General features: G+C 43.9%; 2 protein-coding genes across 2 annotated transcripts in view; one reads left to right on the plus strand and one right to left on the minus strand.

Annotated features, from left to right (window-relative positions):
- LOC135401451 (uncharacterized) overlaps positions 1–26,675 on the minus strand; it is a 172,239-nt gene that overhangs the window by 73,526 nt on the left and 72,038 nt on the right. The window lies entirely within an intron of this gene.
- Positions 1,225–25,945, plus strand: LOC135401452 (adenosine receptor A2b-like). Its single transcript, XM_064633868.1, has 2 exons — positions 1,225–1,333; positions 23,887–25,945. Exons 1-2 carry the CDS (start codon positions 1,329–1,331, stop codon positions 25,022–25,024), a joined length of 1,143 nt encoding a protein of 380 aa, XP_064489938.1. The 5' UTR covers positions 1,225–1,328; the 3' UTR covers positions 25,025–25,945.

A 26,675-nucleotide genomic window follows, 5' to 3' on the forward strand; every position in this document is an offset into this window, starting at 1 on the left:
GTTCTTTTTTTTTTTTTTTTTTCACAGCATGCCTCGGATATTGTAAGTATTACTCTGAAGTGCCTGACGAAATAGAGAGTGGAAACGCTGGTTCTTCAATGGAGGAAACCTTGCGGATGATTCGGCTTTTACCGATGCATTCAAACTTCCGGTGTACCGAGAATGGCGTGACGGCATATTCATATCGCTTCATTGCGCTCTGTCAACGTAATTATAATATCAAGGTTCGTGTAGTACGTTTGCAGCCCTAGCGATGACAAGCGTTCGCATATTATTATTATTATTATTGAGACCATTTTGTAGTGCTCTTCCACACGTTTTGACGTTTCTTTCAAATGCCTGTTCTTCAAGCCTTATTCTTAGATTGCGACGAGCAGAACAGGAACTGCTGTAGCGTCGATAGTAGCTGCAGCGTCCTCTCCGTCGATATCTGTTTTACGTCCGGTGCATCACGGTCTGGTGCCTGTAACATATTTCATAATAATTCGGGGCTTTACGTCGCGAGACAACTTTGTGTAACATATTTAACGCCTTACCGTGTCATGATCATATACCATAACATGCATTACACATGTGAATCTTGCCGGTGGAGAAAGTTGGATGTTGTTTCCGCACTCTTACAGCCTCTTGTAACAGTAAGGGTAAAGCATCAACACATATTAGAGGCTTTTAGTTATAGCGTACACAATGGCCTTGCGTACGCAAGGAAGTAGGGGGTTCGTACAGTGCACGCGCTGTGTTCAAGGTCACGTTCTGCATGTGCAGTGTGCACACATGTTCTTCCTTTATGTAGCCATTGCGTACGTAGTATTAAACTATCTATTGTTGCGTAGGCTCGTCAGTAAAACTGATGCTTTTAACCGTTTCAACTCTATTCTGATTACCACCTTCATGGACTTGACGGCGTTTTTATATTTTGTCTAATGACGTATTAATTTAGTCAGCAAATGGACAAAGAGTAGGCCACGCATTATGACACGTGAATACGCAACTGGGAACGTGTGTACCTGACAAGAAACAGATATAGCGGACACCGGAATGTGTCGTGTAGTGACAAAGGAGTATGAAAGTCACGCTTTTTTTCAAGGTCATTTCTTATAAACTCTACATACACACAACTTATAGTAATTGTTATGGCTTCGTTAGAACGCAGAAAGCTATTAGAACAAGCACGAGGCGCTAAATTTAGGCAGCGCTGTAATAAACGTGTTTTCTTCGCAGACACAGCCCAGTGTTGCTGGACTTTCATCATGCCATCGCTACGGGTGAGAGTTGCCACCATCATTTGAAGCAACAAGTGAGCTCTCGCTTCGTGGGACGTAGATAACATGGCGTGAGTAATGATCATTACACCCATTACTTATATATGTCCCCCATTGTTGCCAGAAAACACCCACGTCCTTCATTGGATAGTAGATGTCGTTCTCCGTTCAAGCCGTAGAGCAGTACAGAGATGTACAGAGCTCTAGTATTCAAGGTCACCTGCAGACCTTCATCTGACTGCGTGAATTTGTCCTAGAAAAGCGAGGGAAACCTGCGAAAAACAAGCTCGAAATTTTTGCTCTCACATTTGCTCGTAGAAGGCTTCGTTAAGCTCGCAAGCATCTTCGTGTTTGTTTGTTTTTCTTCTTTTTTTCCGATACACTTCAACACAAGATCGATAGCGAGCATACGCTATTGTCGTCTTGAGATTGTGCTACAGAATTAGGCGACGTGGTCGTTAAGTCCTTTCGTTCTGACAATTGTATTTACTGGAATAATTCTTCATTACAACCTTGCTCAGCTTGGACCAATAAAGTGCCCAACATTCCTTATCCTATCATTTTTTTAGGATCTAATACTAATCTTTAGAACAGAAAGTTCCACGCACTACGAATAATTAATAATTTCATCGAATATAGAGTTTTTTGTTTTCTGTCATTACTATGGGGCACTAGGGCTAGGGCATTATAAGCGTTTTCGGAAATCGAAAAATGGCCAACATTCCTTATCCTATCATTTTTTTTTTTTAGAATCTATTACTAACCTTCAGAACAGGTAGTTCCATGCATTACGTATAATTCATAATTTCATCGAACATACTTTTTTTTTTTTTCATTACTGTAAGGGGCTAGGGCATTATATGACGTTTTCGGAAATCGAAAAATGGCCAACATTCCTTATCCTATCATTTTTTTTAGAATCTAATACTAATCTTCAGAACAGATAGTTCCATGCATTACGTATAACTCATAATTTCATCGAACATACTTTTTTTTTTTTTTCATTACTGTAAGGGGCTAGGGCATTATATGGCGTTTTCGGAAATCGAAAAGCAGAAAACGTTTATTTTCTTTCAGCAACAAGCGTCCCATAGCAACAGGTGACAAAGATCCTTCGCATCTCGTTATCCATCCTTCACTATGCACGATACGTAATCAGGCGGAACGGTTTCGCATGGAGTCGCCCGTAATACAAACGTCTTGGAGCGGGGTACTTAAATCCCCGTATGTTGCGAAACACATACGTGCGCTATGCGATCATCATTCTTTATAATGAATGGTAGAATCTCCATCCGTCTACCTTGCAAGTCTGTCTGTTACGCTTCAGTGATTGCATCGTTTGCACACATTCTAATGATCAAAAATCAATAAGCTACGGCACGGTCGTGGACGCTTGGGTGTTACTGGAGGATGTCGAACGGAAGTCCCCTTACGTTTAAAGACGACCTATCCTAGAAGGACAGCGACGTGCAGTCAACCCTCGACTTAGAAGCTTACTATGCAGCGAACTGGTTTATTAATTAGGTCATTTTATGAATGGCACCTCGTGGTACGAGACACTTAGCTCATATTTATGTGTATCGCTCGTTGCACGTGTATTCCTTCCCTTCTAATGCATCTCCCTCCCTAGCGCGGCGCGCGGGACATAGCTTTTTTTAAATATCTTTCTTACTTGTGATTTAACATCGATAAAAAAGACGAAAATAATAAACATCCCTGAAGGTATCTGAATGTATTATCACACAAGCTTCCATGCAGAGGAATGCATTTCTTCATGTGCAAAGATGTGATGGAAGAGAGATACAAATGTATAGGACTACGGCACCCATTTCTCCCGTTGTCCTATATATTTGTGTCTCTTTTTCCGGCACTTTTTTACAGGTGAAGAAATGCAGTTTACTGCATGAGAGGCTTTTGTGATATTACATTTAGATAGCCTTTGATATATATATGTATGTATGTGTGTGTATGTACGTATGTGAGTGTGTATGCACGTATGTGTGTGTGTGTGTTTGTATGTACGTATGTATGTGTGTATGTACGTGCGTGTGTACGTACGTGCGTGTGATGTGTGTGTGCGCGGTGTGCGTGGTGTGTGTGCGCGCGGTGTGCGTGGTGTGTGGTGTGTGTGGTGTGTATGGTGCGTTTGGTGCGTGTGGTGCGTGACGTGTGTGCTTGCTTGTGTGTGTGTAGTGTGTGTGTGTGGTGTGTGTATGTGGTGTGTGTGTGTGGTGCGTGTGTACTTGCTTGTGTGTGTGTGTGTGCGTGGTACATGTGTGCTTGCTTGTGTGTGTGGTGCGTGCGAGCGTGCGTGCGTGCGTGTGAGTGTTTGTTCTTTTTCTAGTTTGTCAACAGTAGGGTTTCACCAGGTTTATTCTTCGTTGTGATTTAAGGTACAGACTCCTTCATATTATCGTAGCATAAAAGGCTATGCTTAAGGCACAGAGACAAAACCATTGACGGTATATAATCTTTTGTTTTCTTTCCTTCTTACCGTTTTGTCGTTGAATACAAACTCGAGATATGATGCCCTATTCAGCCCACAATGGAACTTCACCTTGGTACACTGCTGCCATGCAAGCAAAGCACGAGGTACAGGGGAACGCTTGCAGGGGGGTTTCATCCTTTGAGGAAGTGTGCGCCTGGCTGTCGAAATACGAATCGTTTCTTTCTTTTTTTTTTTTTTCGTATTAGCGCAGTGAAGCAACTGTGACTAAGAGCGGCGCACATCAGGCAACTAGTATGGCACAGTGGGTTAGTAAGCGTCCTGGGCCGACTTCAGCGGCGCTCTGCCGACATTCGTTCTGGAAAGCCTGGCGAAAAACCCAGGGAAAAACCCAGCAGAGCCGGTGGGAGGTTTCGAACCTACCATCTCAGTCTTCAATACAGCATTGGCTACCGCGAACCTCTTACCCAAAGTACCACGTCGCTGTTTGTTTGTTGGTGTTATTGCTGCGTTTTTTTTTTTTTTTTCGATTTTAATGTGGTCCGTTGACCCCTAAACATACTTGTAAACCTGTGACATCGGGAATCATTTCATCTCCTGCTTCCACGCATATACTGCATATGTGAGATAGTTCAGGCGTATGGAGGCTTCGGAGGTCCTGGGTATGACGCAGCCGTAATCCTTGTGTGACGTGGACATCTGTACTTTCAGGCCGGCATTAACCAGAACTGATATACTTTCCCGTGTGCAAAGTACCAACTATCATTCGGGGGGGGGGGGGGGGGGGGCAGCACACCACAGAGCAGCGTCATAACGACGCACGCGGCATAACTAACATGTTCTCCTCATGTATTGAGCCAGCCCGTGTGTCATTCACCCAGAAAGTTCTTGTGCCGCGGTGCAAATGCAATTAAGCAATATTAGTTCGTCGACGTATATTTCCGTTGCCGCTTGAAAAGCCAAACGCATAACAGTAATGATGTGTGGCGCGTGCCACTCCAAATTGGTACTCGACGAGGGGGTGCTGCACCTGTTACTAAGTAAACCTGTTTTTCGGTCCGTTCGATTGCCAAACTTTTTTTTTTTTTTTAATGGTCGTCGTATATCTCTGGAAAGCGCCATGCTTGCTTCGCAAAGAATAAAAAAGGAAGAGATAAGCTTACCGTTAAGGGCATAATCCTCGGAAAATGATCATTTCCTGTTGTGAACGTTTCTGTGAAACAATATTTTCAGGTTCAAATCAAAAGAAGATAACTTCGCCCTACTTACTTTATGTAACAACAACAACAACAACAAAAGCAGCAGCAAATACATGATGATGATGATGATGATGGTGATGGTGATTTATGATGATTGTTGCTCCGTTAGAGCGTTGTATTCTACGTCATTACGCGAGATATATAAACCCCGTGACACACGGTCACGTTGGAACACCGTTACACAAAGGGACACCTAACGGAAAGGCGTTGCGTGACGTGACACATGGCAAAAAAAGAATCTCCATTTACGAGCAAGTCCTTTTGGGAAGCTGAGATTGGCAATCTCCTTTACATCTGCAAAGGCGTATGGCGTAGCCTCGAACGAAGGCTAGACCGTGTTTTCATTCTTCGAGTACTCGAAGTCTGCGTGCAGATATTGCAGCTGCAGTACGTATTTTGAATTCATTGGTCGTATTGTCGTCTTTGAGTTATCTTTGGGTATATTTTTTGTATACGAAACACCAAAATGATTTCTCTCTTGCCGTGTGTCACAGACACGAACTCCCTTCGCGAAGGTGTCCTTTTCAGCTGTAAAAGACCCTTAATGGAAAGGAGTTCAAACATGTCCGTGTGTATACGCTGTTCATTGTGAGTTTCTTCTACTGTAGCGTACGCAAGTTAGTTTGGGAGCGCACACCACGCACGTTGTGTTAAGTGTCCGTTCATTCAGAGCTCTAGAACCTAGATATTCTGAGCGAAAGATAGATAGGGTATGCGGCACCCCATAGTATCCTGTGGTACCTGCGGAAATATCGTTGGCTCCCAACCTGAGGCCTCTGCTTCAATTTAGTACGAAAGTAGTACACATTTTCGCCTTGTATGAGATGCACAGCAGTATAATCCGTTAAAATTGACGTACGTTGAAATTTGTATTTTAAATCAGTATAGTATATTCATAGCGATATTATACTTTAATATTATTAACAATACAAACATCTACTGTATCGCGTTGGGTAGTAATAATCCCTCACTTGCGTAAATGACGATACTCTCTTTCCTTTTCTCTCTCTTTTTTTTTTACAGAACTAATCAGCAAAATAATCTTATCAATATGTAAGCTACGTAGAGCGCTTATTCCAAGCACCGGTTTCTTCCTCTTGGCTCGTTACCGTCAGCCGAATGCAGCGAACCCCAACATAGCGAGAAGGCTCTGGCCGTAAAATCTCGAAGCCATCGGGGCATGATGTTCACTAATGGTCTGTGCTACACCCACTTGGAAGGAAAAAGGTTGTAAGCGAATAGGCTAATGAGGCGATTGGTCTACCCTGCAGCATTTTTGCGGGGGCGGAAGCGATAACGAAAGAGCGGGAATCTTGCCCGCAGGTAAACAACTCTCTGGCTGGGCAGAGCGGTGTTCTCGGGGTCCCGTGGTTTTTAATACACGGCCTGAAGATGGCGTCAGAAATGCGAATCTAATGCCCCGAGATGTATGAAAAGAGACATCTGGAGCGCAGGTAATGCAAGTATACTGACATGAGACCTAGGTTGCCGGTGGCGTTGGCGCCAATTTCAACCACGTGGGTTTACTGAAGGCGTGTGATCAGCTGGGTATTATTTTCACGAAGGGGTCACGGTAGATCCAGATACTTGTCCTTGCGTATTCTGTAGTTATATTGGCAGCCTTTTACGGCACTTTCGACGTGCTACCGCATGAAAGCAGCAGATTCCACTAAAAGACGTGGAAGCCGTAGGTTTTGTAGGTGTGGCTTCGTATACTTTCGCAAATCATAAGCTGCTAAACGACTGCACACTCATTTTTCATTGGCATTTTCTGATGAATTTGGGAGCGATTAATTCATGCACATCATGAATTAATCGCTTCCTCCCGAAATGTAGCTTCCTCTGTGTATAGTTCGCGAGCTTTGCTTGGCGCATCCAATACAATGCAATCTTTGAAATTTAATTGCTGAAAAAATGTTCAATATACAGCGGAGCTATTACGTATCTGAAGCGTCTAAGTTGCAAGCTTTTAGACTGCGTTGTATTGGATACGAAAGAAAAATATGAAGAGGTTCGTCCCGACCCAAGCTTTCAGAAAAGCATACGGCTTCTACAGGTTTGCTTTTCACATTCACGCAGTTTCTTGCAAGCTTGTAAACACTTTTGAGGTTAACAGTTCGCGATATATATTTTACCTCCAGTGCCGTTTGACCGTATCCTGTGTATAATAAACCTTAACCTGTGACTAATATCACGGCGTAACAATGTATGCCCATTACCACATAAATTGCTTTACAGCCGAGCACTGCTTACAAGACTCAAACGAACACGCTCATACATAAACGATTTCGTTCGACCGCTGCCATCTGTTCCCAGGCGTCAATTCCACAGTCTCTTAAGCCTCACAAACCCCAAAAGACAAACGCCTCACATGTATACCGTTGTGCAAGAAAAACGGCTTACGCTCACTCACATCAGTTCCCTCGCTTTTCTTTACGCTTTTCTTGCTTTCTCTTATCTTTCCTATTTGTTTCTTTCTTGTTTCTCTCTCTCTCTTTTCTATATTTTCTGTAGTTGCATTGCAGAAAGTATTGGATCGACCCGAACACAACTGGGACCCCTTCTTCCCCTATGTATTTCCCCTGTGGGGAAATACATACGGGAAGAAGCAACTGGGGGAAGAAGCATAGGGGAAGAAGCAACTGTTTCCACAACTGGGACCCCTTCTATGCCTCTGTGTATTTCCCCCCGGTTGCTATCTATGGAAAGGCTGGCAGGTCTCCCAATGCAGGACACGCAGCAAACAAGATCCGAATTACTAGAAAGAACGTTTTGCGTCAAGAAACAGAAGTTTTCTCTTCTAGACAATCACCAGCCAACGTGTGAATATTATAATGAAGCTGGAATACTATCTGCCCTCTATAGGCAGACCGCTGTTCTGCTGCTGCTATGTAACACCTCATCCCATCATATTTCATGTAGTAGTTGTTGTAGCTGTTGTTGTCCTGCATTCCCGGAAAGGAAAGGTAGCGAAAGTGGTTGGATTAAACGATTTCCTTACAATGCAGCTCGATACCAGTGCCTGACAAAATTGTGCTCCAATATCCTGGTTAGCCGGGCTCTGCCACGACCAAAAGTACTTACGGTTTAGAACGAACTTCAATGCGTATAGAACTTCGCCCTCAGAATTGTAAAATTCAGCTTACTCAAATTAAGAGGGGTACAGTAATGAACCTCCAAGGCATTGGTCCAACTTATAAACGGGTCCAGCTTGATATACAGGGTGTTTGCTCTAACGTGTCCAAAAATTTTAATTACAGCGAGCGATAAAGGAGAAACGAGCGCTACTTTTCAGCTACTTGCGACTAAGAAACAGGTGCTTCTAGTGAAGCAGTACCTGTTTCTTACTCAAGTAGCAGAGATGTACCACTCGCTTTTCTTTTATCGCTCGCTTTAAATATAATTTCTGGACACTTTAGAGCAAACACCTTGTATATAATCGTTCACTTTCGCATTTCCCAGCAGCGGATGGTGGGCAGCAGGCAATATGCAAGGGATCGTATGGCCTATCCAACTTCGTCGTACCTTCCACGGACTTCTCCATACGTTGCGCTGACTTTCCCATAACTTGTACTGAGTATAGTCAAAACGGATCGTTATAGCAGAATTCCATACGGGCTAGGACAGCTCCCTTGCGGGAGGAAGTCATCCCCATATCATCGTCATCATGTATTTCTCTCTCTCTCTCTCTCTCTCCCTTGCGGGGGGGTACGCTTTATCATCCTGTAGCTTATTTCAAAAAGGTCTCCCACCATCTGTTATTTGTTTATCATTGGTCAAGGCACTTTGTCTTTAGTTTCCAAACGCTCTTCTCAGTGTTTGACTCTCCCGCGTGCTTGCTGAGGCTTATACGATAAATACCGAAGGTGTGAACGTTCACTGTCGGAAAACACCAATATTTGTGGAGCTCTTCCTATTCTATTTTGGGACGTTAGAGCGTCCAGTCCTTCATATTGGTCTTCCTTCGCTGCCGGAAAATAAAATCAACAAAACTCTAAGCCCTTTAAAAGAGAGCCACGAGAATAAAGTTGCGTCAGGACAAAGTACGGAAACAAATAGAAATATCCACCGACAGGGTACGACGGGAATGGCGGAAGTGGACCGCGCAACAGGAAATATGGGGGTGTAGAACAATAAAAAGTGCGTCAATAATAGCAGGTGAAGTTCGTAGCAGTTGTCAGGATACCCGTTTTTGTCACACGGGCGAACGCTTCGGAGTTTAACAAGGTCCACAAGGCCAACTACTTTTCGTCCCGTTTTATAGTTACTTGTTTTTACATGTACAGGTTGGGACAAAAGTTTACGGAACATGCGAGCGACGTACTTTTTCTTCGGTGCGACACCCTAGCGGCTGCCGGAAGCGGGTGAGTTCACTGTTTCGGAGGGGTGGATTGATGCGCTGTTAGTGACATACAGTAGTCGCTCCAGTGTCGCTTCGGTGTGCCTAGGAAGTAGGAGTTACCGCTGTGTGTCGCTCACAGCACACCCTTCCCAGACCCTTCCACCCCTCCGAAACAGTAAACTCACCCGCTTCCGGCTGCCGCTAGGGTGTCGCACCGAAGGAAAAGTACATCGCTCGCGTGTTCCGTAAACTTTCGTCCCAACCTGTAGCTCTTCCCGCGACGTGGGATTACCCATCTACTTATGAATACCTAATCAATAATCTCAGTTTCAGTTTTCAATTTATTTCAATTTCTTCGGTACAGAAACTTGGTCCATGTACAAAAGGCCCGGGCCTGACGAGGTATATGGACCTACATAATCCAGCCAGTGGAAGCACATCAAGGTGTACCGACTTACCAATAACTAATCAGTTATTCTACGAACGTCAGAAGTTAACTTTACGACCCCCTCTGAAAATGAAGCGCAGCACACTGTACGGGAAGTTAACCAACAGGAATTGTCTCTCGCCCAGTTGTATGTAGCTGCAAATCCTGTTTGTATTTTGAGAAACACTATTGACACCTACTTTCGCACAACAACAACAACAACATATATACTGTGATGATGAAGTGGGGAGATTTTCCACTCTAGGAGTGGAACGCTACCCCATAGCTAGGGGACTAATATGAGTGGTGACAATGATGAGTAATGACGATGAGAGATGACGGGAATGATCGAAGTGGCGATGGCGATGCTGAACGTGATCGTGATAGTGGGAATGTCCGAGGGCGCTGCTGGTGTCATAATGAGTCCTTTAGGCCTGTTGCCTCAAAGAAGCCAACCACATGACGTAAGGCCGCCCTGGAGTCGGCCGCGGTGTCCCAAGGGCCGAGGATGGTCGACAAGTTGAAGGGGCGGCAGCCAAGGGTGGCAAGCTGTGACTGCAGTGTACGCCTCTCGTTGATATAGGTCCGGCAGCGGAGGAATATGTGCTCAACGTTGGCAAGTACACCACACTCGTTGCAGACAGGGCTAGCCTCACAGCATAGCTGGTAGCGACAGAACGGAGTTAAGGCCACATTCAGACGTAGCATGTGGATGAGCGACTTCAGGGGACTAGGAAGCTTTGCAGGCAGCCGGTATGAAAGCGTAGGGTCTACACTTCCCAAAGAGAACCTAGTTGCCTACTTTCGAATTTTTTTTTCTACATTCGCAAAATTCTTTTTAGTCACAGCAAACAACGTTACATGTGCAAGCATGCGTGTTTTACTTCCCACTGCTCAACATCCCTAAAAGGATTTTTATTCGACGTAAGATATGGCTACAGCGGCTGTGGGCAAATTACAACTAAGCCTATAGTCCCCCTTCGGTTACGTCCGCTCTTAATGAACTCATACCATCTCTTCCAACCGTCTCCTTTCTCCCTGTACTCCCAGCGCCTTCCCATAAACAAGTTCTTATACTGCCTAATCTGGCTAATTCCATTACCGCTTCTTCCTGCGTCTGACTCCTCTCGGCATTATCCTGGATTCCACGGCCGCCGGCGCCTGGGCAACAGTCACTACTGCTATTGACACATTGTGCTAAACCGCGACTATACGGACTAGATTATCCGAACTAAAAGTAGCCACCTACTATACAGGACAAGAAAGGTTCCCTAGCTCTTTGCGTTGATTGGCTGGAAACCCCTATGCCGGCATTTCATGTAAGCCCGCACAAGGGATGTTTATATTCTATTTAGTTACGGTTTATACTGTTCTTGTCATCACTAGTGAACCTTTCCCTTTTTACGAGCTTCATATTTTCAATCACGCTCACACCCTTTTACGTACAATACAACCCACACAAACATCAAACATTGCCTGTTATCATATGATGTGACTATAAAGTCCTAACTGCCCATCTACTATACAGGAGGTTTCACAAAGGTCCCCTGAATAATGGAACCTTTCTGAATAATTCGTAAACAGTGGGCCACCGAATAACTTCCGTTTTGGTGAAGACCCTTGAGACATGGGACGGGACACGGGACACGTTAAATAAACCTTCTAACTTTTAAATTTTACTTCACACGCTTTCGGAACCACTGTTTTACGCATAGATCGAGAAGTTACCCAAAAAGAACTCGTTACGAGTTAAGTTACCGAGTGAAAAATGTAACTAAGTTAATAACGAAGTCCTGAAATGTGACTTGTAGTTACGGAGTTACTTAAAAAAGAGAAGGAGTTACTTCCAATTTACTTTGGGCACAAAATAGCACTAGACAGGTGCAGCGCGCGTGAGCAGTTGAGTTAGACCATAAGTTGCCTTGCGGAGGAGTGCAACGCGCTTAGATTGTTTTCGTCTATGTCCAACAATTTGAACGCTTTGCAGCCTAGTCCCCGTGGGCGCACAATGGTTCAGCTTCATTTCAATGGCAGCGGTTCTTACTTCCTGACTAGAATACTGTCATTGATTCAATATCACGTTTTATGGCATAAAATGCCATGAACGAACCAGAGCGAAAGCAAGAAAATATGTGGACGTGAGCGAAATGGCGAATTTGAAGTAACTTGGAACTTAGCTTAACTTACTTTGGCGAAGTTACCTGGAATACAAACGAGTTCCTCTGAAAGTTGCCACGGGGCAAAAGTACGGAGTTAAGTTACAAGTTACCAAAAAAGGAACTTAGTTAGAGTAACGAGCTACCTCGAACTCTGGTTTTACGTATCGGGACCTTCAGCGAAAAATATTCCAAGAAAAAAATGCGTCGTCACTTAGTGATTTTTCTTTTCGCTCTTTTTTTTTTCTTTTCGAGTAATTAATCGTTTTCTGTTTACATATTTCTTGCGCAGAGCGGACCAGTGTACCAGTGAGATCTTTGAATCAGCTATCGGGCTGACAATTTCATGTTCATCCGCCTGGTTGGCACGCGGAAGGGACGGATGATAAGAAACAGCCGCAAGACCGCAAGAGACGCTTTGATGTTCCTTCTCCTTTTCCACCCGCCTATAAACAGCGCTCGCGGAGCATTCGTCGCCACCCATGCTAAGGGCACGCTGTATCACCTACGGAACGGAACGACACAACCGTCATTGCTCTTTACCAGTCGCGTTGAGAGGGAATACCAAAGCGTGTCTTGCGATGTTCCTAATCTTCTGTCGCCCCTATGCGCGAACCGAGCGTATGAACACGAAATTGACAGCCGGATAGCTGATCCAAAGATCGCGTTGGTGCACTGCTCCGCTGCAAGAAATTTGCGAACCGAAATCGATTAATTACTAAAAAAAAATCACTAGTGTCGACGCGTTTATTTTTATTTATTTTTTATTTGAATATTTTTCGCTGGAGGTCTCGATACGTAGAACAGTGGTTCCGAAAGTGTGCGAAGAAATATTTTGAAGTTAGGATGATTATCTAATTAGTGAGCGTATGCAAATGTGCAGCTCACTACTCAGTTCATAGCGGATGTCCCAAGGATCTTTACCAAAAAGAAGGTTCTTCGATGGCGCCACCTGTTTACGGATTCTTCAGCCGAGGGACCTTCGTGAGACACCCGGTATATCTATGTACAAAAAAAATGGCAAACTTTTCAGAGGCACGATTAAAATAAAACACAGACGACGCATTCGGCACGAAAAGGCAACAATAACAATTTGCAACTACTACACCCTTACTACTACAGAAGATATAAAATAAAACACAAGCAATTCGAGAGGGGTCGTCTATGACAGAGTGGAGACGTTCCCAGAATATATCGTTCCCCGCCATCATCCATCCGAGCTGAATGAGTTGTCGCTATAATATTCCTCGCGTATCATAGACTGGCCTTGCGGCAATCCTCCTCATCATAACAGCCGCAGATCGAAGAAGACCACTAACACGTGCCCCAGTGGGTCAGGGACAATTATGCGACAGGATGAAAATATATATAAATATGTGGTTCTTCACATAATGAAGCTACTCTCGATCACAATGCGCCAATGGATCGGGCGCTCTCCTTGTAATTCCCCGCTCCCATGTACTTCATTTCTTTGTACACACACGTACAAAAGCAAGAAACAGGTGTGGCTGACGTTGGATTGAAAAAGGTGGGACGCATACAAAGGATCGACAAATACGAGGAAATATACCAACCCAAGCAAAATGAAAAAAAGTGCAGCGCAAAAGATTAGAAAAGGAAAATTTAAAAAAGAAGAATTAATTACAAATGAAAAGAAACGAAGATTGGAATAATAAAATAATGCGCTTTTCATAGAATGCATTTCATAGAATTTTCATTAGGCTGTAATGTAAAAATAAAAGAAAAATCAGTTAAAGTGGTGTTAGAGGGCAGGAAAAGAATAATACAGTTGACGTGTCAACTTCTGCTCAGGTTGATGGGAAAAGAACTGAAGCAAATCTTGCTGGGGGGGTGTAGGAAAGTTTAGCAAAGGAGAAGAAAAAAAGGAAATGTCAGCCAGACAGAGGGTCATTAGCCTTTGCCAATCAATTATGTAGGTGGTACCGTTAATTCTGTCGCCTGCAAAGCGGAAAGCTTATTTTTTACAGTTATTCGTTACCGCAACTACGGTCAATGAACTCTTCAACATTCGCTATACATTTAAGCAGATTAAAACATTTCCTCATGTTCTGAAAAAAAAGCCCGCATTTTTACCTGAAGGCTCGGGTAGCGCCCCTTGGAAGTAAGAAAAATAATGCTCGACATAAATGAATGACGCCCAGCCGGCAGGATCAAACTCTGCGAAAAAATATTGTACACAACGACAATACCAGCGCTGGTATTGTCGTCTTCTTCTCGTCCGTGTTTTTGTGCGCTTTATACGGTGTCGTATGTTTACCAACTAGCCCAACGTTGTTTCTTATTGAATTCTATAATAGTTATAACAGTCAAATGTTCTCGTTCCATGGCTACTAAAGAAGGCTAAAGTAAAAAAAGCTACCTGAGTGGGCATTTGTCTATTTTTTCTTTTTTACTAGTAAAATGTATTTCTTCCGTATTCTGACTCGCTGTATGCGTAAATCCACTACCAAATATTATACTCATAATATACACATAATAACATACATAATATACTAATTTCCAGCAGCAACAAAAATACATCATACAAGACGAACCGGCGTATTAGAGCTCTCTTAATCTTAGCGGCCTAGGCTTATATTACCACTTCGTATCCGATCTACTCGTCACCAAAAATCATTATGTCCTACCATTTTGCTCTTTACCATTATTTATCGCATAATGCGGTTCGCCAATACCCATCAGCATTAGCATACCCCTGTCCCTTGCGCAAGTCATTACGTACGTCTTCCGCGTAAGAACGATCCCGTTTAATACGATGCGCAGCATTACGAAATGACTGCAGCAAGCCGCATTCAACGTTGTGAACCGAAGTTTCGCATTTACACCGTCCGCTGCCAAGCACCTGTTGAAATAGCCGACACGGTTTCCATCTGCGTTGGTACGAAAGCAAAGGGGGGCAACATAGTGCCGAAGGGCATGTTCCGCCGAGCGCCTTTTTTTTTTTTTTTTTTTGCGCCACGGAAGTGTAAAAAGGCCGTAACTGAAAGATCATTCGTGTGTTACAGGGAGTTACAGGGACGAGGAAAGTTGTTATTGGTGGTTTGTGGACACAGCCCAGAGTTGTGAATCATCAGGCGGAAAATATTAAGTTCCTTCGAACAGAGCTCGAGTTGCAACGTGCCAGTTTGACAGGGCTCTAATGACGTACAGCATGGGACAAAAGTTTACGGGACACCTGGGTGCCACATTTTTCTATTGGAGCGACACCCTAGCGACAACCAGGAGAGTACACACGTACTGAAGGGCGGAAAACTGGTCACCCGTTTCCTATTGGATCTCTTCTAAGTAGACAGCAGGAGGCTGCCTCCGATCAGAGTTGCTGAGTTGCCACTCGGGAGTTTCGAATGAGCCCGGAATGGAATCGGAATGGAATCGGAACGGAATGGCGGAAACTGTCCTAGGAATGGGAATGGAATGGTCTGGGTGCCCCGGTGGCAGTTTTGGTTCCAACGTGCTGGTTTCTGCCATCGCACCCTTTGCACCGCACCGGCACACGGTCAAGAGTGAAATAACCTCGTCTTCGTGCTTTTTCCGTGCTTGGTAATGACCATCTCCTCTAGCACTGCTGGACTTGCCAGTATGGTTACCGGTCCTTTTCTTTTATTGAAGGAATTAACGGAATGGAATTGGGTTGCCAAGCCATTCCAGGAGTGGGAACTGGCCTACCTTTTCATTCCGAGGATTGAAAGGAATGGAATTATCTCGAATCTCTATTCCTCGGAATGGAATTGGAATGGAATGGATGACCCCATTCCGCTACCCTGCCTCCGATGAAGAAATACGCAGGTATCGTGTTCTGTAGACTATTGTCCCAAGCTGTACAAACGCATAAAATCGGGGCAGAAATAAATCTGTTAACAGCCCAGTGCGATCAAAAAAGATACGAACTTCAAAGCGTACTTTAGGAAGGGAGTTGCCTCAGGACAGAAGCCGCCGATATTTTGAACAGAGACTGTTCTTCTTCTTCTTCTTCGTACTTTGGTCATTTACTCAACAGGATTAAAAGAAATTCCGTACCCGACCGTTGTGCAGCCTCCAAAGACACGTGGAAGAGCATCAGTCTAACATGAGCCTGCTAGCCATCCATGTACATTATGCACTGTCTGCGTGTGTACCAGAGTTGGATGTGGGTCCGAGGTTCCAAATAATATATAGCTTCATGTGTTCTTCATTAAGGGCTCCGCTCATCCAATCTGTATAGTGGCATTAGGTAGCGAAGCTAAGTACTGTATTATGGACTCTCGCTTTTTTTCTTTTTTTCTTGTAAGTTACTTGCATTCTATTTTATTGTATTTTTGCAGCGGTGTTCTCCCCAGGAACACTAAGCCCCTCCAACAGAATAATTGAACAGCGTCAAACCAAATCATCCGCAGGAGGAATCTCAAGAAAGTGTGTCGCACTGCACGCATGTAATGAGATGTAGAAATGCAAAAAAAATATACTACAAAAAATAACACCGCGTGAAAGCGCTCCGTGCAATTGCGGAGGCGTTGTCAAGTGGTGTATCTTGTGTGTACTTCTCTTTTTTTTTTTTTTTTCGCGGACTTTTCTGTTTAGGCCGAAGGAAATCAGTTCACAAAAAGCGTACCGGGTTCGAAACACCTCGGTCGTGTATTTCTCAAGGCGCTGTATATATCGCCCCATATCCCCCTTTTCTTCTTTGTCTTCCTCCTTTTCTTGTGTTCTTTTCCTTTTCTTTTCTTTCACCTTTGATCCTTTTTTCTTCTCCTTTCCTTCTTTTTCTTTTCCTTTCGTCCCCCATTTTCCTTTTTTTTTTTGAATAGGAAGCCGACCTCCGTCAGGCTGACCTTTCCTTTCTTTTTTCTTAATAAACGTATCCCCCCCCAATTGAGACATCGACGCTTACACGATATTTAAAAAAAAACTAATTAACATTAGCTAATTATAACGACGAATAACCTACACTGAAAAAACCAGGAATACGAAGCTTACAGCCTTCTCTCTGAGCCCAACGAAATACGTCGAACTGCAAATAAATCGCCCTCAAAGGTCGTGCGCTTCGAAAGCTACAAGCTTTGAGCCCTCTTTAAAGCTTCATTGCCGACATTGAAGCTTCATCCCGCTGCAAGAGAGATGCGCATGAAATATCATATGCACGGTCGCACGCTCAAATATTTAGACTTGCCATAAAAGTGCTTTGAGACGGCCGCACGAGGGAGCCTTACGATTGGAAGTATGCAGCTTGGTTTAACCGGAAGCATAATGCCCAGGACACTGTGTTACGTAGCGAGCTATGAATAAGTTAGCCTACCTCTCGAGCGTAATTTGAATAGTTTTTTTTTTATTTCTTGTTACATGTTCACTGCTTGGTGAATAGGCGGATATATTACCTCAACAAATATACGACAAAGGATAGCAGGACCACGCTGTGCTGCTCGCGGCTTGTAAAGCCGCGTAATTTTGTTTAGCTTATCGTTTGAGGTGCTTGCTTGTAACGTGAAAAATTTGCAAAAGAAATTGGGAAGCTCGTGAATAAATGAATTTGCTAAATATAAAATGTGGTCTAAGTGTTGACATAAACAAAGACATGTATACTATGTACATGAGGGCATGGGATAGATCGCCAAGCTTTTGTTGTGATCCTTAAATAATAAATTTCTTTAATGAGGAAGTACGATAATAATGGAATGAGTATAATGAAGAAAAACAAGCAAACCTTTTGCAGAGGAACAAATCGTCACGGAAGCGTGATATTATTGTGCGCGGCATCGTGAAGGGTGTCTACTACTGCGTTATTCTCCATTTTATTTTTTCTTACACCGACCCAACCAACTACTGGGCGCTTCCCCAACTAAATATAGTCATACTCTTAATATTTATTTTACATTATCTCGCATAAAGAAAACCTCGTTTACCGACCAGCGATTGTTCAAGGAAAGCAGTTAATGTTCCGAGATCTTTGCGTAACAGATGTACAGCGTCCACGGCCCACTGCGCCCCTCAGCCCAGGTTTCACAGATCGAATCAAGTTATCGTATGAAAGATTGGAGTCCGAAGTGGACCGAAACCATAAAAGTCAGCCCAGAGGCCGTTCCCCCCTTCGAGTGATTATCGTACATCACCCGGCATACAATATAAAATAAAGCAGACTTGTATAGAAAAGAGGGGGATCCGTTCTTACAAATTGCCGAGAACAGACTTCCGAGATTGCGATAGAAGTACATCGTTCCAAATTGCGTTACAGTCGCCATGAACAGAAATTCTCCTACTCTATTCTAACGCGATATTTAGTGTGAGTTAGAAGACCCATTCTCCTCTGCCTCTCAGTGTGCTACTATATTGGGATTTAGTTGAACGTCCGCCAGTAGAATGATCTCAGAATTGATGCAAATATCTCTGCGAAGAGTAAATGTGTTTGGAAAGGGATATATGCGTATGTGAATGTCTTGTTTGCAATGTCCACGACTGTTATTGTTAGTACCCAAGCAGCACAACGTCTTGGCCCAATATTGGCAATACTGGCCCAATATTGGACCAATATTGGCAATGTCGGCCCAATATTGGATCAATGTTGGCAATACTTATTGCACCAATATTGGCAATGCTGGCGCAATATTGGTCCAAAACACTGGGCCGACATTGTCAATATTTGTCCAATATTGGGCCAATAGTGGCAATGCCGGCCCAATATTGGACCACTATTGGGCCAAGATGTTGTACTGCTTGGGGTAGTGCCCTGAGTATATCGAAACGAAAACGACTAAAACTCTACCACGCCGAAAACTTAGGATCATTCCTTGCCTAAAGCTCAAGGGAGCGGAACTGTAGGCACTATATGTACGGCATCCTCTGTTCTGCCATATTTTTTTGTTTGTTTGTTTATTGTTATATTTCAATAGATAATTTTCTGTGATACGAGGGGTAATTGCAATTGGCATGTGCTCCAATGCGCTTCAATCACATAATGACTCAATCACTCAACATGCATAGTTCCCAGTACACTTTAAAGGCAAGTGGTTGTTGTTCTTTTTTTTTTAGCCATGCAAAATTTATTCAACATTTCTGATGTAATTGACTAACTGATTTCAAGGAAAAATAAATAATTAATAGATCAGTCAATAAATCATTTTATGTTGTTGTAGAAGGCGGACCCTGAACGAAAAATGTGAGCACGTACAGTTGAACTTTAAAAAGTCAAAGTATGTTTACATGAGATATACTTCGTCAGTTCAGAAGCACTATGTGGCGAGAAAAACTTGTTCAAGCAACGATAAAACAACTGCCAGTCAGCGCAAAAGTAGGTTCCTGTAAAGCGTGCTTTCACTGCAGCATGACAGCCTGTTAGGTGAAGCCAACTTTCACAATTTTATGTAAACAGACAGAGGTGCTAGCATGAGGATCAGGTGGTAGTGGTGGCAACGCCACGCGATGCCACGTGCCCTTACGAAGACACGGACGGACCTACACAGTAGCTGCCCACCCGAGGTCGGCGTCCGCAGAAAACGCGCGACACGTGACCTCCCGCAGTGTAATCCAAGCGTTCGAGACGCATCGTATAACGGAAATTCCCAATATGACGAACTGTCATTTCTCGATCGCTTCTTGCTGTAGACTGACGAAACTTGATAGCCGTATTGGAAATGCCCTTTGCTCTGACCTCGGCGACCTCCATTGACCGTGCTACGCTTATTGTGAACGGCATGCCGCTTTGTGTAACATTTATAGTGTTGGCCACAAAATATTGACCGTCAGTCGGTCCACAAATGCGATCTTGAGTCGAACGATAGAGAATGTATTCCTCTATTACGTATTAAAATTTCGCGCTTGTATCTCAATTTGCGCTCGAGCTATCGTTGGAAATCTGGATGCGGGTGACATTTGATATCGTCAGCTGAAAACGCGCGTCACGTGACACCCGCAGCGTGTAATCCAACAAGCAACGCGGTCTAACTCGTACTCGTAAGATAAAACATACGTTCATCCATCACGCCCAACGTGCGAAAACATGAGTCGAAAGACTGGAAAACGCGGAGAGACCGGATTGGTGGCAGGTGTAATGGCGCGGGGTGACGTCACGAAGGCTCGACCGGATTGGCCGATAGACATCGCACGATGTTGGATCATTTCAACCATTGTATTATAAGAGCCATTTAACATTGATTCACACACAGCTGACGCTGAAAATTGCGTTACAATTGCGTAACCGTCGCTTTCATTTTTTCCTGCAAAGAAAAACAAACGAAAACGGGCTTTGCCTAATGTACGTTAGGTCTATTTTCATTACTCGTCCACGTCACTGCCTTAATTCATTACTGTATTTGCTTTCCTGACAGCCTGCAGACCCCGTCATCAGCTACCATCCCTCTCACGGCTACTGTCCCATTGCCCGACACTGACATTTCTCGGTGCCCCCGAATCCATCACAGCGCCTTTTTACGCTTCTCGGTCGACAACGTCAAAATAAAGCGGGATCAAACCTCGTCCAACGCGGCGGTGTCCTTGGAACGTGTCGGGTGCATTTCGAAGCTTAGAAAAAGATGCGCTCTTTGTGCGGGTTGCATTATATCGATGCTGAAACTTTGTGACGGCGTATTTTTCACATCCGCTTTTTTTTTTTTGCAGTAGGCTCTTCTCAGACTAAATAAAAAGGGGCACCAGCTGCAGTTGCTATAGTGACAGTCACGTTTATAACACTCAAGGCCAATACGCATTCCCTGCAACCTTACTAAAGCTAAAATGGGAATTCCAAGGTCGTTGTCATTCTTTTGTTATTCCTTGCTCGATGACAGTAACTCGCGAAGTTATATAGCGAGCAACATATTGGCTGGTTGAGGTTCCAGAGGCAAAATGGAAAGGCGGAAAATCTTGCAAGACGGCGACGTCTATCGAGCCTTTTGCATTATCCGACGCTCTTATTGAAAGCGCTTATCGCAGGTCGTCGCTAGCACAAGAAATAGCAAGTCAAACTCTCGCTTTGGCTAGACAGCGACGACGCCACTAATATCTGCATCGAAGTAACTTGTAAGGTTAGTTTATGTCCTGGTTTGCCATTTTTGTTAAGATTGAGGTGATTTCTTAAGGAGTTGCCTAATATGCAATCTTATGAAGGACACACAAGGTTGGCCGCCTATAAGCGGGAAACAACAGCGGTATTTGTGATTAAAAAAGCAAGGATAATCTACGTGATCCATCTTACCTCTCCGCTGTAATAGTGTCTAGCGTTAATAGTATTCTAAAGCCTTAATAGGGATGATCTGGTATAAGTCCCATAGGCTGGAAGCGTATTGTAGCGTGGGTCGTATAAATGTAGCGCAAAAGTTGTCTTCTATGTGCATCCATAAATGGATGTGTTGTTCAAGGCGTCGTAAGCAGATTGGCATTACATAACTATTTTTAGAAGCGAGGCATTGGCAGATTGGCATTAGATAGCTAATGTGGGTAGGCCATCAGAGATTGTATTAAATACGCGTAAGGAAATTTATATGATTCAGCATGCTCCAGTAAACGCCCGTTAATACAACACTAAGGAAGCGACGAATACGTAAACTATTCGGAACGCGCGTACATGTATTTGGTAGTGTTCAAAGCCATTTCCCACGCACTGCAGAACTATAAACCGTAAAAAAAAAGAAGGAAAGAGAAATTAATCACTGCCAGCAGACCAGTTCTAACGCTGCCAGTTTTGCACAACTCATGCCCAATACATAAAAATTAACAACAGCAACAATAATAAGAAATGATGCAGAAGTAATGATGACATGGGCTATCACAATCAAACATCGAATAACAAATTAATTCTGTGTATTGGAACAAGACCGGCGTTTGTAAATTACCAGACTTCAATAATACTGTTCCCGATCTTTCTCTGAGTTTTTAGCGCACTTCTTACAGTTACCAAACGAACAGCATACAAGCTATAAGAAGGAGCAAATCTTCGCCGAAGAGAACGTGGTTTACGTTGCGTAAGCAGCACTTGGATTGTTAGCGCTCGTAATCTCAGCAAAACGTTAAGCAGATTTGCTTGCAACCAATGTAGCAGAATCTGTTGCGCCCTAACAATTGAGCCTGAATAGCCCAAAGAACCCAAACGAGGTAACCTGAACAAGTACAGCCTCTTCCACGAATGTTCTCGTTCGAATAAACCTTTGTTGCTCCTAACCGTTTTAATATTTACGTTTCTGATTCCCTCATCGCGGGCTCCTTCCCATTTCGACATACCTAACAACCTAGTAAAAGACAACAATGAGATCCGGAGACGTTGACAGATTTTATTCTATTGCAGTTAAGTGCAGTGGCAATGCGCAGAATGTCATAAAGCCATAAAATAGAGCGCCGTAGTTTTTTTTTTAGATGAACAAGAAAAATAAGCCGCACGTTCACACCTGGTTTCGATTTTACGGTGACATGAGGTGCCGCACCCTGGTGGACGTCACGGGAGCTTGCAACCGATAAATTAATCAGTAGCTAGGATGTTGGGCAGAAGAAAAAAAAAAAGGTTGTTCCTCAGGGTGATATCACGAGAGGGACAACGTGGAATACAAAATTTAATTATAAATTATTAACTGCGAATTCAATTGAATTATTCTGCACGTTCGGTTCGGCGATCGCGAGAAACAATGTGACAATGTTTTTCTAGCTCGGATTTCGGTTAGATTGTCACTCTAATCAATACGTAGATATTGAAAATAAATAACAGCCTGCCTTCGAAGCTCACACTACCAACTTCACCTTTTTTGTACACTTAGCTACCTACTTTAATAGTGTATTATATCCGTGGATTCTGGGATGGTTCGCAGTCATAGAGGAACGTAATATGCTAGTACACAGAACCTCGAAGACAGTACAACCAACTGCTTCCTTTACCTTTCAGTATAACCACCCTCAGACTTCACTATTATTCACAATCTTACTTGTCCATATTTAGCCATATTTTTTTTTAAAGAATTACTTATCAACTTATTACGTGTCAATCAACTTACGTGGCCATTATTATTCGTTATTGTGAACATTCTCCATCAGCGCACCTGCATAACCGCAATTTTATCAATCTTGGGGGTTGCAACACTCGCCGTCTCAATTGCTACCTCCTGCTGCGAACCTCCTGGCTTTTAGACACACTAGAAGGTGAATTAGCACGAAGTCTCTTGCAGCAAGAGGAGACCATAAGGTTCTGACAGTGTTTTGTCACAGCAATTCGCGAGGCACGTGGAGGCTACCTTCCGCACCACTTAATTTGTTTCCGGTTCAGTAAAACTTGGCGAAGGTTTTTTCGTTACTTCACCAGGTTTATTAAAAGTCTGTTAACGCACGGACACGGTAAGATTCAGCCAGAAGACAATTTCTTTAGATGATAAAAGTTTCCTGCTCAAGTTGTCTATGGTAAGCACATTATGTAATGATAACAATATGTCTGGTCTTCACGTTTCGAGATAGCGTGATATGTTTGCCAATTTTTTAGTAAAAATTTCTTATTTTTCTTCATAGTGGATGTTATGTGAACAACGTGTTTCATATGACGTGGTCTCGCATATCCAGTTATCAACAACAAACTTCAACTGAACTTTCGTTAAAAAGAGGGATACAATTCAATATTCTGTATTCGAAGGTTACACGATATGTTTTCAGTGAAGATTCATATACACTGATGTCAACGACAGGTAATTTGATTCAAACGAGCTTGATTTCTGTATTGTTTCTGTATATCAGTACCACACAGCCATAAAATTTCATGGATGCATATATATAGTACAATATGCAACCATAGACGCGTACAAATCAAGCAAACCGGTAAGGAAGTATGAAGGGAGTGACTCCCTTCATAATATGCCACCATGATTTATCTACACTGATCAATAATTTGCTTTCTTATACTACGGAAAAATGTCACGATGCGTGAGATCATATACCCTTTCTCATGTGTACCGCTAATAACTTGTAGTGCGTGGGATGTACTTTTTCATAATACGGTCCTGGTAAACAATACCTCATAAAGTACGCTTCCCTCCTTTTCAGGATGACCTCACCAGGTCCCATCATCCTTCTGAACAACACGGACTCTTGGCCGCAAGCCGAAGCGAGTAAACTACCCGAACCTTTACGGTCTGACTGGGACAGTCCTGGACAGGTGGCCATCGCCGCTCTACTAGTCTTTCTCCTCTCCCCTCTTATCCTCTGCACCAACTCCCTTCTCCTCTTATCCATATACCGCTTTAAGCGCCTTCGCACACCGAGCAACCTTTTCCTCCTGTCCCTGTTTTCCGCCGACTTTGGCATCGGCCTTCTTCTTCCCGTTGGTCTCTACTTTGAGTTCTCACGATCAGCGATCCGATGTCCCGCTCTCTGTGTCTTCCCCTACTGTATCCTGACTCAACTGAGCGGCGTGGGCATGCTAAGTTCTGCCGCAGTCGCCCTGGACCGCTGCACATCTCTGGCCCTGCCTCTGACGTACAACAACCTCATCACACACCGCACTGCATCCAGGACAGTGGCATTCATCTGGACCTATTCCTTCGCCGTAGCCAGTGCTCCAATGTTGTTCCTGTGCCTCCTGCCACCTTCCAGAGCGTTCTGCAGCTTCCGCATGGTGTCGGTACCTGCTCGCGCCATCTTAGTGTGTTCTCTTTACCTTCCGTGTCTCCTTGTCATGGTCTCAAGTTACTGTTACGTCTACGTTGTTGCAAGAAGACACGCGAGAGCAATCTACTCCGTCGAAGGATCCTTGCCTCCAGAGATCCACAGACATTACGGATGGACACTGGCGATCACCGTCGGCTGTTTCGTGCTCCTTTGGACTCCAGTGACCGTTTACACAGTCGCAGACTCTGTGACGTTGAACGCTTTCGGCGGCAACACGTCATTTTACTTAGGCTTAGCTGGACTGTCCAGCAGCTCTGTGAACCCCCTGCTGTACGGCTTCAGGAACACTGAGTTTCGCATAGCCCTTCTTCGTATGCTCAAGGAATTACTGCCGCGTATGTCGCGGGATATTCTTGGTGGCAGTTCCGCTGGGCTGAGGCGAAGTCAGTATGGCACGGCGTCGACGCTGCGACCTGGATGTGCGAGCACTACTGCTGCTCCGTTAGAAACCGAATGCTCGGCATGCACGCGAACAGTGGTCATGATGGACCTACGACCCGTGAGCTACGTCTGATATGGTGAAGTGCTAGGGATGACTACGTGGTGTGGTTGAAGGGCATTAAAGACACTGCCAGCATGCAAGCGCATGCTCCAATAATAGTGCTGGATATTAACGTGAACATCAAGAATGTGACCATGATCTCTTCAACGTGCGCGACACTCCATCGTGGACAAGAGCCTGGGTCTGGGCAACGCAGAAACACAAACGCACACGAGACCCCCCAGAATGTGGTATTTGTCCACGATGGATTTCGTCCACCAGATGGCTCTCATTTATGCCATCTTTAAAAAAAAAGACATTTAATTTGATGTGCGCTGTGTTTTATTTGATAGTAAGGTGTTTGCAGACGACTGGTGCGTTCAGAGACACACAGCTTTATTTATGAAGAAGACACAATGATACACAGTGTAATCACTGCTTTGTAAGTAAAAGGCCGCTTGCACAAAATACCTCTGCTAAATACCTCCAGCCTGTGTTCAGCACCCCTTATGTGCATATGCGCCAATCCAACAGTGTATAATGCCTTTATGGTGCATGTGTCCTATGAACAACAAAAGTGCAATGTTTCCAATCAAGTGCGATGTGGGGCACCGGTTTCACTGTGCGGTTAATCGCTCGCCCACTGAAAGCTCCACGGGGTAACGTAATTTATGACAAACAATTTTCAGGATCTTGCTTTATTCCCTTTCTCTCTTGCCCACTGCAAACTGTCCGAGAATCTGTCCCGATATCGCTGTATGCTTAATTGTGATTATTGCACCCACATCCAATATAAGTGCCTACGATGTTTTGATTGATAGTACAGCCTAGATACTCCACGAGACATCCCTAGGACGTAAACACGAGTAAAGAGTGAGATAACAGCCCACACATGCCTTCCAATTACATTCTCAATAGAGAGCTTTACGATACGGTATCCAACAACTACATGAATGACGATGGAATGAGGTGATTCACCGCAACAATTGCAGTGCCATACCTCAGTGCATGTGGGTTCGTATATGAGTGGGATGTACGGTATCCAAGTGCTTCTGGGCCCAATGAAATTGAGAGTCATCACTGCGCATGCCCAGTACCCACTTCATGTTTTGGGGTCACCCAAAGTCGCCCCAAAGTAAAGTTGCTGCGAGAGCGCCAAGACCACAGGAAAGGAGTGAACGAAACACATTTAGTGGATGATGAATTCGACTACGACGTTTGGGGCCAAAAGTTGCATTTTCCAAATGAAATAAACTTCATACACAAAGTAAACACTGTGCTTAATGGTGCTCTAAGTTCAAGGTGCTCTCATTTTGGTTTGCCTTGGTGGGAAACCCTATCCTAAAGCTCTCTCACGTTGCCTTCGTTTGCGTCCGCCGTATGCCTCCTTTATTGTGTACGCTAAGATTGCGCCCCCTATTTAAAATTCCCTAATGTTAACGTCGGGTCATCTTCCAATGTTCTGCTGGCGGCACATTCAGACACTGACAAATATTGTTGTTTCTAAACCCATGTGCAAGCAAAGAATGTTTCTTTTTAGCCTAAGAATCAGAAAGACGACGTTCGGTATCGACAGGTGATGATAATTAAGTATTTTTTGTCGTGCAGTAGCGCACAGGTCCGTGTTAGAAAAATGTGTGCGAAATATTTCCGCCGTGAACCGGCCGCCTATCCCACCGCACTG

Source organism: Ornithodoros turicata, chromosome 7 (assembly GCF_037126465.1).
Source record: "Ornithodoros turicata isolate Travis chromosome 7, ASM3712646v1, whole genome shotgun sequence".
In the NCBI taxonomy this organism is placed as follows: domain Eukaryota; kingdom Metazoa; phylum Arthropoda; class Arachnida; order Ixodida; family Argasidae; genus Ornithodoros; species Ornithodoros turicata.